Source organism: Pan troglodytes, chromosome 9, assembly GCF_028858775.2.
Source record: "Pan troglodytes isolate AG18354 chromosome 9, NHGRI_mPanTro3-v2.0_pri, whole genome shotgun sequence".
Lineage (NCBI taxonomy): Eukaryota > Metazoa > Chordata > Mammalia > Primates > Hominidae > Pan > Pan troglodytes.
Window position 1 is genome coordinate 105,994,143 of NC_072407.2, and position 18,773 is coordinate 106,012,915.

General features: G+C 37.2%; 1 protein-coding gene across 2 annotated transcripts in view; it reads right to left on the bottom strand.

Moving 5' to 3' along the window:
- PDGFD (platelet derived growth factor D) overlaps window positions 1-18,773 on the bottom strand; it is a 257,241-nt gene that overhangs the window by 35,206 nt on the left and 203,262 nt on the right. For both annotated transcript variants that reach the window (XM_001154475.8, XM_522165.9), the window contains exons 4-5: window positions 5,318-5,380; window positions 1,097-1,295 (exon numbers count right to left, since the gene is read on the bottom strand). In XM_001154475.8, coding sequence (XP_001154475.1) covers window positions 1,097-1,295; window positions 5,318-5,380 — 262 coding nt within the window. The remainder of the gene's footprint in view (window positions 1-1,096; window positions 1,296-5,317; window positions 5,381-18,773) is intronic.

The window sequence follows — 18,773 nt, forward strand, 5'->3', positions numbered from 1 at the left end:
TTCATATCTTTATTAATTGGAGTTTTACATGCCAATAAACATTCTCATCCTAAGATCATATCACTCAGATGTAAGACCTGGATATTTATTTTTTTAGTTTAAGCATTATTTTAACTCATGATGTTCTCTCTGCCTTAATGTTCCTCTCAGTTCTCCCCTTATTGTACTTTCCTGAAGCTTCTAATTGAATATGTGCTCTCACACATCTCCAAACTATTCCAGACCTTCTTTTCCTCTGCCTTGAGACATTTATATCTCGAGCACATAAACCACCCAGGCACCAAGCAGATATCAGATCTAGAAGGTAGAATTGAAATTTTCCAACAAAGTTTTGGCTGTTGCTTTAACAGGGTTCTCTCTTGCCAACACTGACATCCCTGGACTAAACCAATCTTCACACCTATCAGAGAGGCAAAACTATCAATTACACAAGCACTGTTCTTGTAGGAAAGAGACCAGGATCCTCATTCTTCTTCATTGCTAACTAACCACACAGACATTGGCAAATTACTTACTTCCTCTGACTTGGCTTTCTCCACTGTAAAATTGGGGCTAATAATGCCTTGCTTGCCAAAAAATAAGAAGCTGGTTCAGATAATTTTTATAAGATCTCATCCAGCTCCAAACTATGACCTATATATCTTTCACGGGACCAAACCCTTCTTAGTCTGATGCAAAATAAACACAGTTTGGGCAAAATGCAGAACTTCATTTGAAAGTGCTGTGAAACATGACAATGGACTGATAGTAACCACCTGATCTAAGTGAGTTAAATATATTGTACTGCTAATCCTTACTCATTATTACAGGTTATGTCCCTAGTCCAAAAATCTAAACTCTGAAATGATCCAAAATCCAAAACTTTTTGAGCACCAACATGATTCTCAAAGGGAATGCTCACTGGAACATTTTGGAGTTCAGATTTTTGGATTAGGGATACTGAACTAGCAAGTATAAATGTAAATCTTCCAAAATCCAAAAAGCATCCAAAATCCAAAAGACTTCTGGTTTCAGATACTTTGGATAAGGGATACTCAGCTTGTACTGCTAAGATTTCTATGTGCTTATGAAGAATGTAAAAGTGTCTGTCTCTTACCTTTTGACTTCCGGTCATGGTATGACCTGCCTCGATAACGAGGGGTGTCCAGATACATATTCTCAAGATCTTCTTGCCATGACTCTGGATTGAAGTACTTGAGCAGATCTTCCACTGTATCAAATTCTGCAATTTTTTTGTCCAGAGCATCCGCAATCAGAGTGGGATCCGTTACTGATGGAGAGTTATAGGATACCCCCTAAGAGTGACATACAGCTCAGTGTACTCAGAATAAGTCCATTGCTGTGAAATACAACAGTCATTCAACTATACAGAAGGAACATAAACAGGCTTCTGAGTATAAGACATCATACGTTTGAACGCTATGTAAAAACAACATGGTATTGTCTTGCCATATTCTTGGATAAAAATCAATTAATTACTAAAAAGATAACATTCGCTTTTTTGTAAATCAAATCCAAGTAGATCAGAAAACTTCCAGTTTATCTTAAGTGTAATCATCTAAAAATATAGACGAGATAGAAATACATAAAATTAAGTCATCCAGTTTCTTGGTTCATGGTCCCAAATCATCCACATAACAACAAATAGTGGGAATCAAAATTTCAAACTCCTTCCACATTAGTTTTGATAATTAATTCCACTCTCCCACTGTTAAGTTCCACATCCCCCCTTTACAGGTCACCTGGCATTGCAGATGATGTGTGAGCAATGTACAAATCTACTCTGGAGACATTTTCATAAAATCTAACACTTTCACCAACTTATTTACTGTCAACAAACATAATTAGCCATGAAATTGGCTCTCTTGACTTAAAAGGAGAGGATTCACATGGGGAACATATTTTTTTAAAGTGCTATAGTTTGCTAGTGATCCCAGTTGCCATTAAAACTTCTCAGGAAGACACTTTAAATGAGAAACACAACATCATTGAAAGCCTGGAAAGGATTATGTATTTTGCCATGGAATACATGGCACATGAGGTTTCCAAGCACTTAATTCACTAACCCTTGTACAATCTAGAGGTAAATGAGCCATGATTCAAACATCTCTGTTAAAATTCATGACCCAAAATTCATGACCCATTAACAAGGAAATAGAGAGCATACAGCCTCAAATGATTTTTAAATGTCTTTAAAGAAACTACCAAACAAATAAGATTCCCCAAAGGCAAATATCTCCTATCACTAAGGGAAAATAGGAATTAATGAAAACTTGCTTTCCTAAGATTTGACTGTAGTATCTAATCAAGAAAAATTATGTGCTATTGAGTCCCAGACAGCCAAGCCCACAATTTATAACTTTACTCTCAGGCAATGTTGTCTCTCTTTAACCAATCAAGGTCCAAAGGTTGCTAAGTGATTTGATGATCATCTGCTCTCAGAGTAACAGTCCCTCTTCACACAAGTAAGAGGCTTTAAAGCATTAATCTACCATTGGTATAACTCAGGAGCAGTTTTCAAATATTCCCTGTAGGGAAAAGGGAGTCAAGGGAGTTGGGTGAGAGGGTGAAATAGACCGATGAATGTGTCAGGCCAGCTCCATTTTTTTTTTTCTTTTACAAGAAACCATACATCTAATTTTCAGTCATCCTTGTTAAAATAAGTTCTGAACAAACCTTTCCTGCCATGCTACATTCATTACCTTATGAGTCCACTCTGTATTCTGTTCAGGTATATCCAGGTAATAATGATCATTTATCTGGAGGCACGGTCTTTGTCATACATTATGGAAGAATCCAGAGATTTAATCACAGTTCAAGCCATGTGAAAGATGTCCTCTACAGTCATATTGTTGATATTATATAGCTCTCACCTGGGTGCAGCCATATTTGTTCCTTCTGTTTCTGATAGGTTGTCTCTTTAATCTAGGTGAGTGTGTGTGGGTGTCTGTGTGTGTGTGTGTGTCTGCTTGATACGAGCTGAACCCTGACTGACACACATCATTTCTGTCTTTCACATCTCTCTTGAGGTCACATGCTAGAGGTGGAAGACTTATAATTCAGGACTATAATTCCAAATCCCCATTAACTTGTATTGTCGGATAATCTACAGTCTATCTGGCTAATATGCACCAGATGGTTTACAAGCAGCCTTGTGTCACAATAGTGTGGGTCTAAGAACCACAAAACTCAAAATGAGCTGACGAAATTAGAAGCATGGCAGCACATAAAAAATCTTTGAAATTAAAATGCTTCCCTCATTTTTGAAATAAAAACAGGGACACCGATCAAGTCATTCCCACGCAAGTGAAAGCTTCTTGTGACAGCTCTGGGGAAAGTGGCTTCATGGAGTTCTCCAGGGTGGCTCCCAGCAGTGCCTAGAATGTAGTGTGTACACAGACATCTCTCTCAGAGAAAGCTGTGGGGAACTCTCAGTCCCTTAGAAGGGAGGGGGAAATTTAATCTCTTCTAACATGAGGCTGAAGAGTCAATCCAAACCATAGGTAAAATGCAAACATGTCCCTATGTATGAGCTTTACTGCTGTTTTCAAGTTTTGATTTAGGGCAGTTGACAGAAACAACAACGACGGCTGAGGAAATATTTATGAATGATGAGGTGACCTAATAAGACTACAAGAACATTTTGGTTTCTGAGGTAAATATTTTAATTTTTTTTTGAGAAAAAGAACTAATTTAATGTGTCTCCTTCAGCTGAACAGTAAATATGATTTTATTCAGCTTTTGTCACGTATTTATAAAAATCAATTCTGAAGTTAACTGCATTAATTTAAAATAACAATTTGTGAAAAAGAAATGCTCTGAAAATGCAAAATCACTTTCAACAAAAACAAAGTATGGTTTAAACAGAAGTCAATGGTAGGTCCAATGACCCCTGCTCCTGCTCCAGAAAGTTCTTGAACAATGGAGTGCTGAGTAAAGAAACTAGCTTGGTCTTACAAGAGAGTTAAGCAACACCTAGACTTGAAACCCAAACGAGAAGCTTTTGCAGTGGATCTGGACCCAGGGAACTTCCCCAGATACTCCAAAAGGATGAGACAATGCCTCTCTTTTAAAGGACCTGGGTTATTCTTAATTTGTTGAAGGTCCTTTAAGGCTTGTAATTCTGTGGTTGGAGCAAGAATCATTGGACAACCCTTAGCTATCATGTCGAAGGTGCCTGAGAAGCTGCAGCATCCCATGACCCTCAGTCAAGGATGCAAAAACTGCTGGTGTCTGCCTTGAGTTATCAGCCTCTACTGTGACCCTCCTGCTTAGCCTGAGCACCTCTTCAGCATATCTGCCATGTGTTGACTTTCATCTAATTGATAATGATTGTCTACACCAAGTTAGGTTCAGAGCATGTATTCTGGACTGTCGAAAGCACACAAAACACTTATTATCACTGTCAAAGATCTCTCCAATCTTTTGATCAGATGAGGTTCTAGTCCAGCATCCATACCAGGTGAATTAAATAGTCACATAATTCATAGTGGAGGGAATCCTGCCATATGAAAGAGTTTTAAAAAAATCCTCCAGAGAGCAAAAGATAACATACCAATTTTAGGAAAAAAAACAACAACCCTGACTCAGCCACACAGACCTACTCAGAACCATGGGCAAGCTTTCTCTATGTTCTTGACCTTTTAGTAAACAATTGCATTTATTATCTTGTATTTTATTGCTACATAAGTGCCACACATAGGACTGGTGAAAACAAGGTCTGTTCTTTCTGTGCAAAGTAGACAAGGAGACTGAATACTGAGAAATGACTAAGTTTAGAGAAAAACTGGAGCATGAACGATTTTACAGCTTCAGGGTGAGTTATGTTTTATATCCAAGTAAAATAGAATACATGCCTGATTTGCACTTAAGTTATCTTACTGTAAACATTGGGATTTTTCAAGTCTGAAAAGACCCTTGAAAATGCAAAGGTTAACATCTTCCCCAGGAATATTCGAAAGCTATTTTGAAATTCCCCACTTGAGTGTGGGCCATGAACTAGTTTGATACGTTTGATATGTTTGGACAGACCTTTAATTGGAATGCTCTGCTCTGAAAATGAAAAATATTTAAGTTATTGCCTAGTGTGAGTTCCTACCATGCTATACTGGCAGTTCCTGGAAACCTTTCTGACAGACAGGGAAAAGGGTTTCTGACATAATCCATTGTAACCTGAATGAAATGGAGAAACACATCCTGTTTAAGATCTAGCTTTTGGTCAAGCCACAGGTCCTTAATGCAGGTGAAGTCCTTTTGGGGTTGACCTTAGCTGTTCCATCCATTTCTTTTGCTGGCAACAGAGTAATAAATTACTTACTGAAATAGAGCTTGTGACAGATTCCCAGTTGGTCTCTGAAGCTGCTGCAGGTTGAAAATCTTCCTGGAAGGCAAAGAAACCTCTATGTGAGTCAGTCAAACCTCTGTTCAATTCATTATGTGCACAGTTTCAACATCTCAGCCTTCTGAATCTTTTTCCAACTAAGTGACAACAGACATAGGGCTATATTCCTGCTGAACAGGTCACCATTTGTCTTAAGCACATCTCCTCAAGAACCCTTCTCATTCAAGACATGGACACTTTCTTGTAAGTACTGGTGAAATGGAAAAGGCACAGGCAGGAATGCAAATTTTAACTTGGCCATCTACTGGCTGTGTGACCACAGACAACTGACAACCCCTCCAGTCCTTCCTTTCCTCAGCTGTTAAGTGGCTAGTATGGAATCCTTACATTACAGGGCTGTTTTAAGAATTGAATGCATTAATTATGTAATTACCAATGGCACTGAATAAAGTGTTTGATAAAGAATAATAATAATTATCATTATTGACATATAGTTGGTTTAAACTAGGTTACGCATTATGTTCAATCTTGCCTGCTGACCTGGTCCAAAATATTGGTGATCTTTTCAACGATACACTAACTTCCAAGGGGTTGTTCCTGACTATATCAACAAATATAAGGAAGAATGGCAGGGGAAGAAAATGACTGGTAGTGACTAAGTACTGCCCATTTGGGGAAGGAAGGTCAAGTGCAGACTTGAAAACATTAGTTATCTCAGATAAGCCTTAGTGGATGTGTGATAGCAATAGATCACACAGAAAAAACTTCTCTTAAAAGGCAAACTTGTCTCCCATTTGTATGTGACCTCCATGTTAATTACTACAGCACCAGGAAGTTTAAAAAACACTAAGGGAAGGAAAACTAATTCTGTCATTTTTACAATCCACAGATGGCTTTCTGACCTTGCTAAAATAAATCACTTTAGCAAATATCTTCCAGCCTTACCGAGGAGTGGGAGGTGTTTTGAGAGGATGCTGAGAAATGTTCAGCCACTCTAGTCTGACAGCTTATTTATCCAAGTATACCTACTGAATGAGAGCTTAGTATCAGGTGTAAATTTCATTAACATTTTGAGGAGCTGGAAGTACATTTGTTAATTGGTTATGATGAGGCTGGTTTATATATAAATTTCCTGTGTTTAATAAAATTTCAGCTGATTACTGAGAGAGAACCGAGTCAAATGTGGGGTTCAAAGAATGAACAAATATTAGAAACTGACTAGATGATGGGTTGATAGGTGCAGCAAACCACCATGTATCCCAGAACTTAAAGTAAAAAAAGAAAGAAATAAAGAAAGAAACTGACTAGACGTCATTATTTTAGTCCCTTTTTTTTTTTTTTTTTGAGACCGAGTGTCACTCTGTCACCCAGGCTGGTGTGCAGTGGCGTGATCTTGGCTTACTGCAACCTCTGCCTCCCAGGTTCAAGCAATTCTCCTGCCTCAGCCTTCCTAGTAGCTGAGATTACAGGTGTGCACCACCACACCCAGCTAATTTTTGTATTTTTAGTGGAGATGGAGTTTCACCATGTTGGCCAGACTGGTCTTGAACTATTGACCTCAGGTGATCTACCCACCTCGGCCCCCCAAAGTGCTGGGATTACAGGCATGAGCCACTGGGCCCGGCCTCGTTATTCTAATCTTAATCCTAGGGAAGACAGAAAAGAAGCAGGAAATGTGGTATCTGCACTCTGCAAAACAGAATAGACACTAAAAGGACACTGAATTCCCACAGTGGGAAGATGGGTATAATCAAATGAAGGCTGGCATTTATATGAGTCTTCATAAGTCGGTGAGCACATAAGACTAGGCAAGAAGCCAGAGAGCCAGTGGCTTCTCCATTCCTTGATGAGACTATTGGTGGAGGACATATGCCAGGTATGGTAATGACAGGAGCAATCCTCACATTACAGAATTTTCATTTTCCCTTGTTCATTCAATATTTGTTAATCACCTGCTATTAATACTTTCTGAGCTGTGGGTAGGATCATGAGGAAATAAAAACTATCCCTACCCTCAAGGAATTCGAAACGTAAGCACACAAATAAACACGTGCAGTAAACGCATGTGGGTGCTCTGATACCAGTCTACTCAGCATGCCATGGAAGGTAGTAGTAGGTGGTTGTACCTGGGGAGAAAGTGGGCTTGAAAAAATTTCACATAGGAAGCTGATTTGTTAGTAGAGTCTTGGAAGATAAATAGTTGCTTCTTGCAGAAAACGCGGGTAGAGGACTCAAAGGGAAAGCAATGCTTAGACAAGGTGAGGAAAGTATACAGAAAAATATACAACTTACTGGGGAAACTATGAGTCATGTTGGGCATAGTGCGTTTGAGAAGCCTACACTATATACAGATGGAGATGTTCAGGGGGAAGTTTGCTACATGAGAATGGACCGCATGAGAGAGAATGGACCGCATGTGACCTTCAGATATAGATTTGGGAAGTAACAACACAAAAATGCAATTCAACAAAGTAAAGGGTTATTTGACCATGTGTTAAAATCAGAAGGACAGTTTTAAAATCTTGGAACTGGAAATAGTTTTAGCATTATCTAGTCCAATCTCCTTATTTAAACAATAAGGAAACTGGCCAGGAGCAGTGGCTCACGCTTGTAATCCCAGCACTTTGGGAGGCCAAGGCAGGTGGATCACCTGAGGTCAGGAGTTCAAGACCAGCCTGGCCAACATGGTGAAAACTCATCTCTACTAATAATACAAAAAAAAAAAAATTAGCCAGGTGTGGTGGCATGTACCTGTAATCCCAGTTACTCAGGAGGCTGAGGCAGGAGAATTTTTTAAACCTGGGAGGCAGAGGTTGCAGTGGGCCAAGATTGCACCATTGCACTCCAGCCTTGGCAACAAGAGCGAAACTCTGTCTCAAAAGGAAAAATAAATAAATAAATAAATAAATAAATAAGAAAACGAATGCTTAGAGAGATAGATGATGTGTTCCGTATCATGTACCCATTTTCTGGCAAAGCTAAGGCCACCAAAGCTCATTTCTAAGTAGAAACTGTGTGGTTGGTGACCTTCCACAGTGTTACAGCTGCCTTGGATAATGTGTGTATGGGGAGAAAAACGATGAAACAGTTTCCAAAAGGGGAATCAACAGAGCAGGAAACGCATGCGGTTGAAGCTGAGTGCTGGTGGGTGGTTCTATGAGGACACCCTTTGAAGTAGCCTTAGTTATTTAGATTTCATATCTATCCTTAGTAAATTCTGTGATTTCAGTTCATTTCCTTGCATAGACACATGGTAAAAATATTTTGCTAAGATTTTTTTAAGCAGAAAGGGACTTTGGTGCACAAGCCCCTAAACAAATGTTACACAAGAACTTTTAGCTTCTTCACTGTCTGGGCTACAGGATTCCAGTTGGAAATTTTAATAAGAGCAAATGATAAAAGATTTCATTAAGTCCCAGATAAAACATAACTTTATCTTCTCTTAGCAATACAAATGTTAGACATTGAAAAGAAACCAACTTTTGTGTTACTTCAGAAGTTTACCATTACTTATAGATGACATATTTAAATTAAGCTTATAAAAAGGAATGACATCCCTTATAAAAATAAAACACCGAACCTCCAAGGTTTTAGCCCTGAAAGGAGAATCTTGGCAATAGGGAGGATTCACCTGCTAAATCCACAATACGATTATTTCTCATCTCTTCCGCCATAACCTCCTAAGTCCACTTAGAAACCAGCAAGTTTCCCAACTGCCTGTTAGCTCTTCCCCTAGGGTCAGAATTATCTCTTTTAATGGTAAATCAAATCACTTCTGTCGTCTGCTTAAAACCTTCCAATAGCTTTCCATTGCTCTTAGAATTTGGCAAAATAAGATCTGACTACCATTTGCCTCTATGAACTTCTTTCCTCTTTGATATCCTACCTTTCCCACTACCTCCACTCCTGCTACACTGGCCTTCTTTCAGTCCTGCAAATAACACGACAAGCCTCTTCTCCCCTCAGGTTTAATTCACTGCTGTTCCCTGCCTGGATGCACTTTTCCCAAATGCTCCAATGGCTGGCTCCTCATCATTCAGTTCTCTGCTTCTCTGCTCAAATATCTAACATCTTTGAGCATTCTATTTAAAATACTCCCACTCTTGGTCACTCTATCTACTTAACCTGCTTAATTTTCTTTACAGCATTTATGGTTATCTGAAATAATTTTATGTTTGTTTTATTGTTGATTGTCTCTTTCCTCAAGTGAAATTACACTCCGGAATGGCAAAGATGCTGTTTATTTGTTCTTTACTCTATTCCAAGTTTCTAGCTGAGTTTTTAGTATATATTCCAATTTCTCTGGCTCCCAGTGTATACATAAGGATAATGATCAGCTGCTACTTGCTAGTAGCAAGCCAGTAGTTTACAGCCAGTGTCCATTCTGACTGGTTGGTCCCTATGCCATACTATTTGTTATATACCCTTAATATTATCCTGAACAGACTGCTTGATTTTCAACCTCCAGACAAATGCAAAACAAACTCCTTTTTGTGGGTGCTTTCAGCAGAACAGTGCCCTTACCATTACTTTAAGAAATGCTAAAATAGAACAAACAGTGAATAATCATTTAAAATTATATTAACAGTTTAGTTTACAAAGAAAACATTTCTGTTCTTTGGTATAGAAAACTTACATAAGTGCTTTTCAAGCAATGTCTTATTATTCTAAGAGGAGATAACTCTTTACTAGCTCCTAGAGGCTGGTACACAGCTTTTGACTTCCTCACCTCCTGCTCCTGAACTGTAGTATCTTCCATCCTAAAATAAAGGAGCTGATGTTTTAGTTACTTTGGTCCTATAGTCCATGTAGGGAATCTAGCACTGTGACGCTGTGTGTACCTTACTGTACCTTATAGAGACCATCTGGGGGTCTGATATGAGCAAACTGAAGTTCAGAGAGCCAAATGAGTTGTCCAGCATCTCCCAACTAATTATGACTACAGTTAGGACTAGGACCCAATTAGCTATTGTGCATCTCTTAGTTACATGCTCTTTCCAACCCACCAAATAATGTTATATATCATTCTATAATTATAAACATCTCAATCTGCATTGCCTTAATTAATAAAATTAATTTATACCATTAAAATAATTTATCCTCAGCTTAACTCCTCACATTAAAATAGTTCATAATTATATTTTGGAAGTGAAACTAATCATTTGGCATTTTGAAACAAAGCTCCCTCATTCTCTGCATTTTACTATTAAGCTTTGGAACATAGATATGATTCTCAAATCTTCACTTTCTAAATAGTTTAGGATGCACAGTTTGGTTTCTATGAGAAAAGTGTTACAGATCGAAAGTTAGGGAGATGTGTACAAATAAAATCTTAAAGTGCTACATGAAAACACAGATAAATATTTATGTAAGTGTAGTGTGGAAGAGATATTTCTAAGCATAAATGCTAAAGTCAGAAAGCATAAAAATCGATACACCTTATATAACATTTTGTATATATACAAGATGTGTACATACAAGATGTATATATACAAAATGTATATGTACAAAATGTATATATACAAAATGTTATATAAATCTAAAAGAGATCAAAAACAAAAGTAAAACCATAAGGACAAGCTAGTAAACACACTTGTAACAGATATAACAGGTAAACAGTTAACATCCTTAAAATAAAATGAACTCATAAATCAAAAGCTTATACAAGAGTATGTTCCATATCATACAATATTGCTAGAAAAAAATGTACAGATATATGAATGAAGCAGGACTGAAAAAGTATTCACAAAAAGTTGATATTGGTTAGCACTGACATATTCTTATTTTCTTCTTTTTGTACACATGTTTTAAAATGTCATAGTAAACATCTAGTTTTAGTAAAACAGTAAATTTCTAAAACTACAATGGAAAAGAAAAAATGGACTGGATGTGTGTACACATATTACATATTAATATGACAGACAAGACTATAGGGGTAAATGATCACAAATCATTTATCTGTACTTAGCACAAATCAAGAAGGTTTATTTATCTCATAAAGAGGATTCTTTATAAATGAAAAGAGGAATTATTCAACATTTATGATATCATTTATTGAATGGTGTCACCCATGTATTCCCTGGTAGGAAATAAAAGCGTTCTTGTAGATACATTTCTCGCCAATTGCTAAAAGAGAATTGTTCAAAGACTGGACTACAAAGAGTTCTAGCATGGTCACATTTGGCTCTACTAAAACGTGGCTAACACAACACAAACTTTTAATGTCTTTAAAAGCAGCTATGAAAACATGCAATGAACCATCAGCTCAGGGTCAGTCAGGCATTTGTCAGGCTCAATTTGAGAACAATTTACCCACTGAATTGTGCTATATGACTGAAAGCAAATATAGCTGGGGCTATAATAACATTACAGGTAATAAATGTTGTCAACAACAATCCTTGCTATTAAAGAATAAGATATGAGTGGGAATTTCCATTTTTCAGAAAGGGTTTCTCCAGAGAAACTTTCTTTTCAGATTCCTTACCATTGGATATCTTGGGCCCATGCCAGAGAGGACAGTTGATATATTACAAGCTAACAAACAATCCACTCATTCATTCAGCAGAGCAAGCCTGCACATATTCAACCACTTACTGAGCACGAGCAATGGATGTCCAAAGAAATCCCTCTCCTGTCCCTTGATAGTGGAGCTAGGGACTCTTGTCCCTTACGTCTTTGCAGACAGCTGTTCCCAGACCAATACTTCAAACATTTGGGATGATTAGTTGTACCACCTGTTCCTGGATCTCACGGAGGGTGGCTGTTCATTTTTATCCTAGGTGATTATGCTTTATTTGAGTAGATAAGCCATAAACTATTCATGGCTAGAGGGATGTGTTTCACCGGCAATTAAAACATATGCAGTTACTTGGGAGTTTTTAAAAAGCTTTCAAATAAAACAATCTTTAACTTACTAAGGATGACTTATTTGGGGAACGTTTTAAAAGACATTTGTCAGTGTATTTTCTGTCATTCTGAAAAATTTTATTCTATTTGCTGTTTTATATTCACTTCTCAGAGGCAGAAAATAAAGAAATCCCTCTCCTAATTGTATCTGTGCTTCTTGATTGAGTTAATGCTTAGAGCTTTTGAATTTCTAAATGCTTAATGCTTTTGAATTTCAAAAGAAACACCTCTAAGCATTCAAAAGAAAGACAAAGGGGTTTGTTAAGATTCATAAAACAGTAATGAACAAACACATGATCAACATCCATTCTTTCAACAAATTCTAAGTTTGTTCATGACACTCTGCTCTGTTCATAACCCACTGAGGGAAATCTAAATAAAGCCAAACTTGGAGGCCTGTGTCCTGGGATTACTCTACAGGGAGATCCTTTTGAATAAAGGCTTTTGATGCTTCAGTACCTGAATTTCTGGCATGCAGACCCAACAATGTTTGTGGAAATGATATTACACTAATGTCTTAACGTCTACAGGAATAGAATAAAGCAAAAATTAAAAACCCTTAGAATCAATAAAACTCTGTAGCCCAACCAAAACTTAACAAGTATACTTTCTTTACAGACTCATCATCAAACTAGCTCTTCTACACATGATATGGTAAAGGCCTTGGCAGGAGGCCAGATTTTATTGGCAAGAATATTTAATACAAGGATATCAAGAGTCTAAGAATCAATAATTAACAAGAAGCAAAGAGTATCTCTCAAAGTTAGAGAATTTGCCTGTGAAATTTAATAATATATGTTTCTTAGAGTTACAAGAAGCCCTGGATAGGAGCTTTCTGTTATAGTAAAAATATCTTTAATTAAATAAATAAATTTTAATAAGAAATATAGATAAGACACGCAGATTTTCACTGATTTAAGAGTTAATTTTATAACATTTTCATTTATCATTATTGACAATAAAGTACAATGTTTTAATTTAGAACTGCTAGGATTCATTAACCAATCATCCATGTAATCTTGGTGCTAGTGTCAAAATAGTTTTAACAGTTCATTTTTCTTCCTACATTATGAGAAAAGGAACTTTTTATACTTGTTAGTTTCTGATTTCTTCAGACTGAACTTAGTTTGGGAATTTTTTTTTTTTTAAGTTTTAGGGTACATGTGGACAATGTGCAGGTTAGTTACATATGTATACATGTGCCATGCTGGTGTGCTGCACCCATTAACTCGTCATTTAGCATTAGGTATATCTCCTAATGCTATCCCTCCCCCCTCCCCCCACCCCACAACAGTCCCCAGAGTGTGATGTTCCCCTTCCTGTGTCCATGTGTTCTCATTGTTCAATTCCCATCTATGAGTGAGAACATGTGGTGTTTGGTTTTTTGTCTTTGCGATAGTTTACTGAGAATGATGATTTCCAATTTCATCCATGTCCCTACAAAGGACATGAACTCATCATTTTTTATGGCTGCATAGTATTCCATGGTGTATATGTGCCACATTTTCTTAATCCAGTCTATCATTGTTGGACATTTGGGTTGGTTCCAAGTCTTTGCTATTGTGAATAGTACCGCAATAAACATACGTGTGCATGTGTCTTTATAGCAGCATGATTTATAGTCATTTGGGTATATACCCAGTAATGGGATGGCTGGGTCAAATGGTATTTCTAGTTGTAGATCCCTGAGGAATCGCCACACTGACTTCCACAATGGTTGAACTAGTTTACAGTCCCACCAACAGTGTAAAAGTATTCCTATTTCTCCACATCCTCCCCAGCACCTCTTGTTTCCTGACTTTTTAATGATTGCCATTCTAACTGGTGTGAGATAGTATCTCATTGTGGTTTTGATTTGCATTTCTCTGATGGCCAGTGATGGTGAGCATTTTTTCATGTGTCTTTTGGCTGCATAAATGTCTTCTTTTGAGAAGTGTCTGTTCATATCCTTCGCCCACTTTTTGATGGGGTTGTTTTTTTCTTGTAAATTTGTTTGAGTTCATTGTAGATTCTGGATATTAGCCCTTTGTCAGATGAGTAGGTTGCAAAAATTTTCTCCCATTTTATAGGTTGCCTCTTCACTCTGATGGTAGTTTCTTTTGCTGTGCAGAAGCTCTTTAGTTTAATTAGATCCCATTTGTCAATTTTGGCTTTTGTTGCCATTGCTTTTGGTGTTTTAGACATGAAGTCCTTGCCCATGCCTATGTCCTGAATGGTAATGCCTAGGTTTTCTTCTAGGGTTTTTATGGTTTTAGGTCTAACGTTTAAGTCTTTAATCCATCTTGAATTAATTTCTGTATAAGGTGTAAGGAAGGGATCCAGTTGAATCAATATCATGAAAATGGCCATACTGCCCAAGGTAATTTATAGATTCAATGCCATCCCCATCAAGCTACCAATGACTTTCTTCACAGAATTGGAAAAAACTACTTTAAAGTTCATGTGGACCCAAAAAAGAGCCCGCATCGCCAAGTCAATCCTAAGCCAAAAGAACAAAGCTGGAGGCATCACGCTACCTGACTTCAAACTATACTACAAGGCTACAGTAACCAAAGCAGCATGGTACTGGTACCAAAACAGAGATATAGATCAATGGAACAGAACAGAGCCCTCAGAAGTAATGCCGCATATCTACAACTATCTGATCTTTGACAAACCTGAGAAAAACAAGCAATGGTGAAAGGATTCCCTATTTAACAAATGGTGCTGGGAAAACTGGCTAGTTTGGGAATTTTTTCTCGATATAGTAAGGAAAGATTAGAGCAAATCCCAGTCCAGCAAGCTGAGAAGAGAAGGGGTCATTGATTTAAAAGGGGTCATGAGAATGATATTCAAGAACTAGATAGGATCAGTGTGTTTGCAGATAGAGAGAGGGGTGCCGCATATCAAGGGGCTGCACAGAAAATTGCAAATTGCAAAATACTACTTTGTTAATAGCTTCCATGGTGTTTGGTCATACCATGGTGTTTGGTGTATGGTGTTGGTTCACCATACTTCCATGGTGTTTGGTAAGTGAACATTTAATTTACACCTAGAGAAATACTACAGTATTTCTACAATCTGTTGCCGAAGAGCTAGGTTCAGATTTAAATTTTGTGACTAGTTGTTTAACATTAAAAAAAAAAAACTCTGTGATTAATTATTTTGCAGTAACGCCTGCCACTTATGGAGCATAGATTTTATGCCAGTGACTATATGAAATACTTTCCATAAATTATCTCATTCATCATTTCTACAGTAGCTTTAAAAGATGAGGAAGCAGAGAGACAGGATGCAAGCCCTATTATTAAGGAAGTGCCACAGACACCTGAAACCGTGGCTGAGTCTCCGTACTCTTTCATCTTTGTTGAATAATTCCTCTTTTCTTTTATAAATAATCCTTTTTATAAAATAAACGAATCTTGTTGATTTGTGCTAAGTTCAGGTTTTCATAAATTCCTTAAATGCATTTCAAAGAGAACATCTGATTCAATTCACCAGTGGTCTGAAATTTATTAAAGATTGTACTTTTGATATTGCTAAGCTAATCTTAAAGATTGTTTATACCAAGCTAAAATGAATGACTTAGGAAATTATTCCTGTACCTTAGGAAAATTACAAGTTTGAAATGAAGAAATATTGACCTGATTCATATTTTCATTTTCTTGCAAGCACAGTGCCTGGTACATAGTGAGCACTCTTTTTTGTTTGTTTGGTTTGTTTTTATTATTGTGGTTAAGAGAGGAAATATTGTTTCATGCTCAGAATTCAACAAACCATTTCACGCCTCTGTGCTGAAATTCACACTCCCAATAACTGCTAAATTTCTCTGTACTTGACTGACGTTATATAAATAGATTTTCTTCATGGTGGCCAAAAGCTAGTTACATTATTAAAACCAGTAATTAGAGAAAATGGGAATTACAAACAGTATGAAGATTAAGGCCATGTCACCAAAATCCCTTAGCTAAAATCATTATCTCTAAAAACTCAAATTATTCCATTACTAATTAAAACTCCTCAGATCTGACTTTAGGGAGAAAATACCATTTGAAGTCTAAAAGCCAAAGCCACAGTTAACACAGCTGGTACGGTTCCATGAAAAAGAGCACTCATGAAATGTTACTCAGCAAGTGATGGGATTATAATGTAAACGGGAACATTTTCTAAGAGAATCAGGAGTGTCAGTCGTAAAGTATTAAAAAAGCTGTCCATTCTTTTTAAAAATATGGGTATTTCCTAGTGAGGTGACTTTGCGTTGTGACACCTTTTCCCTCTACACATTCATCCTTATCCTTACACTGGACCCGTGTTCATTCATCAGAGCTGCCACCCATCATAATTATCATTTGGCACTATGGGCCATACTGAATATAAAATATTTAAGAGTCATGTTACTACTATACAGCTATGTAAATGAAAACAAGTAATTCAAAGTACCTTTTTCTTGACCTGACTTCTTTCTAAGGGGATTTCCAGAGTCATTTATGTGGTTAAACTAGAGAGATGGTTAATGTAAAGTCTGAAACAAAAGCATAGGACTCATACCCTTGCAAATCACTCTTCTCACAAAAGGGGAGATTTGTATATTCTTGACTTTGTACTTCCTCTTTCCACTCCCCACTCAACTAGCAACTAACTAAGGCAGCTGGCACATTTTGGATCTCAAAAGCAGGCTTGCTATCTGGGCCCATTAGGTGAACTTGTTGGAACTGAGTGCCAAGCACACAGGTCGTGAGTTTCAGACTGTGCTAAGTACAGGTTTTCATAAATTCCTAAGAATTTATGACAGAGCTAATAAAACTTTACAAAGAGAAAAAATACTGTTGCCAAACACCATGGTTAACATCAGTGAAAGAGACCTCCTGGGGGCAACTGCCTGACTCAGTCCATAGGACTTCATCCCTCCAAGTAAACAGCTTGAAGTCTTCTCCTCCAGGCTGGGAGGATCATTTTGGAATAGGATAAATGGTAATTAAATGAGAGATCCTGCAATTTAATTTCTATTAGTTCATGCATATGGGCATTAAAAATTCCTTTTTACTTTTGGTTATCATCAGTTAACAGGAACATCTTTTACTTTGACCAGTTATTACACTAGCAATGTTCATCAGCAGTTTTATGAATGAAAACACTAGGCTTTGCACAGCAAAATTTTAATCCCAGATTGGTTCTTCTTTGCATCTTGCTATAATTTTTTGTACCATTACATCTGTGTACTTAGAGAATGCAAATTTACTGCCATATTCATCCAAACCAAATACAATTACAAAGGTATTTTTGGTGCCAAAAAAAGGATAAACTGCATTCCAGAGTGAAAGGAAAAATAGGGATTGGGTGAACTATTGCTTCTCCTCTACTGGACTGGGAAAATTCAGAGCTGACTAGGTTATTGCCCACGCCCAAGGATTAGCTGAGATATTCTTTGGACATGGATTTTTTTTGGCAGGCCTCATGCCTCACACTTACACTTTAAACTGTTATTTACTTATGTATTTATTTTTTATTCTTACCAGTTTGGAAGTTGCAAGGGATCTCATAGACTACTGAGTTCAAAGTTTTATTCACTATTTGACTGAGATTTTTGAATGACCAAAGTATGTAAGTCATTGAGCAAGGTGTTGGCTAATGCATGGATGCACAGGAAGCAAAATTGACCTTAAGAAATGTGTTGTCTAGATTAATTCTAATGTCCTACTCTTGTCATTCCTTTTTGTATCAGCAACTTTAAGTTTTTTAATGGCTTACCATTATCTCGAATTATCTTGTGTCTTAGTCAGTTGGAGCAGCTAGAACAAATTCCCATAGGATATGTAACTTGTAAAGAACAGAACTTTATTTCTGACAGTTCTAGAGGATGGGAAGTCCAAGACCAGAGTGCTGACATGGTTGGGCTCAGGTTTGCAAATGGATGTCTTCTTGCTGTGCCCATACATGGTAGAGAGAGAGAGAGATCTTTTCTCTCATGTCTCTTCTTACAAGGGCACTAATCACATCAAGATGGCTCCACCTTCATGTCTTATTTACCTCCCAAAGGCCCCACTTGTCAATACCAACAGAGTGGAGATTAGGATTTCACTCACATTCAATCCATAGCATCTTATTCACTTATTTCTGTACTTGTTTCCAAGTTTGTGTCTCTCCATTAGGGCGTAAGCTCCTTAAGGGTGGAAATGTTTTCTAACTTTCTCATTGCTCTCCCACCAAGTACCTACAACAGGGCCTGTTAACCTTTTACATTCAATAAATAGTGTTGCAATGGAAGAATGACTAGTCATTGAATTGCTGTGAGATTCAAATGAGATGAGTAATGTAAAGTCATAGCATATTGGCTGTTACATAGCAGATGTTAATAAATATTTGTAGAATGAATAAATGAATAATCCAATCTATAGATATAAATGCTCTACTGGGGCCATAAGCAAAGCCCCATAGTTCTACAGGAGAAAGAATGATTTAAGTACATTTAGGAAGGCTGGAGGAAGGTCTCAGAAGAAGTGGCCTTGGAATTGACTTTTGTATGATAATTAAGTATTTTGATAGGGAA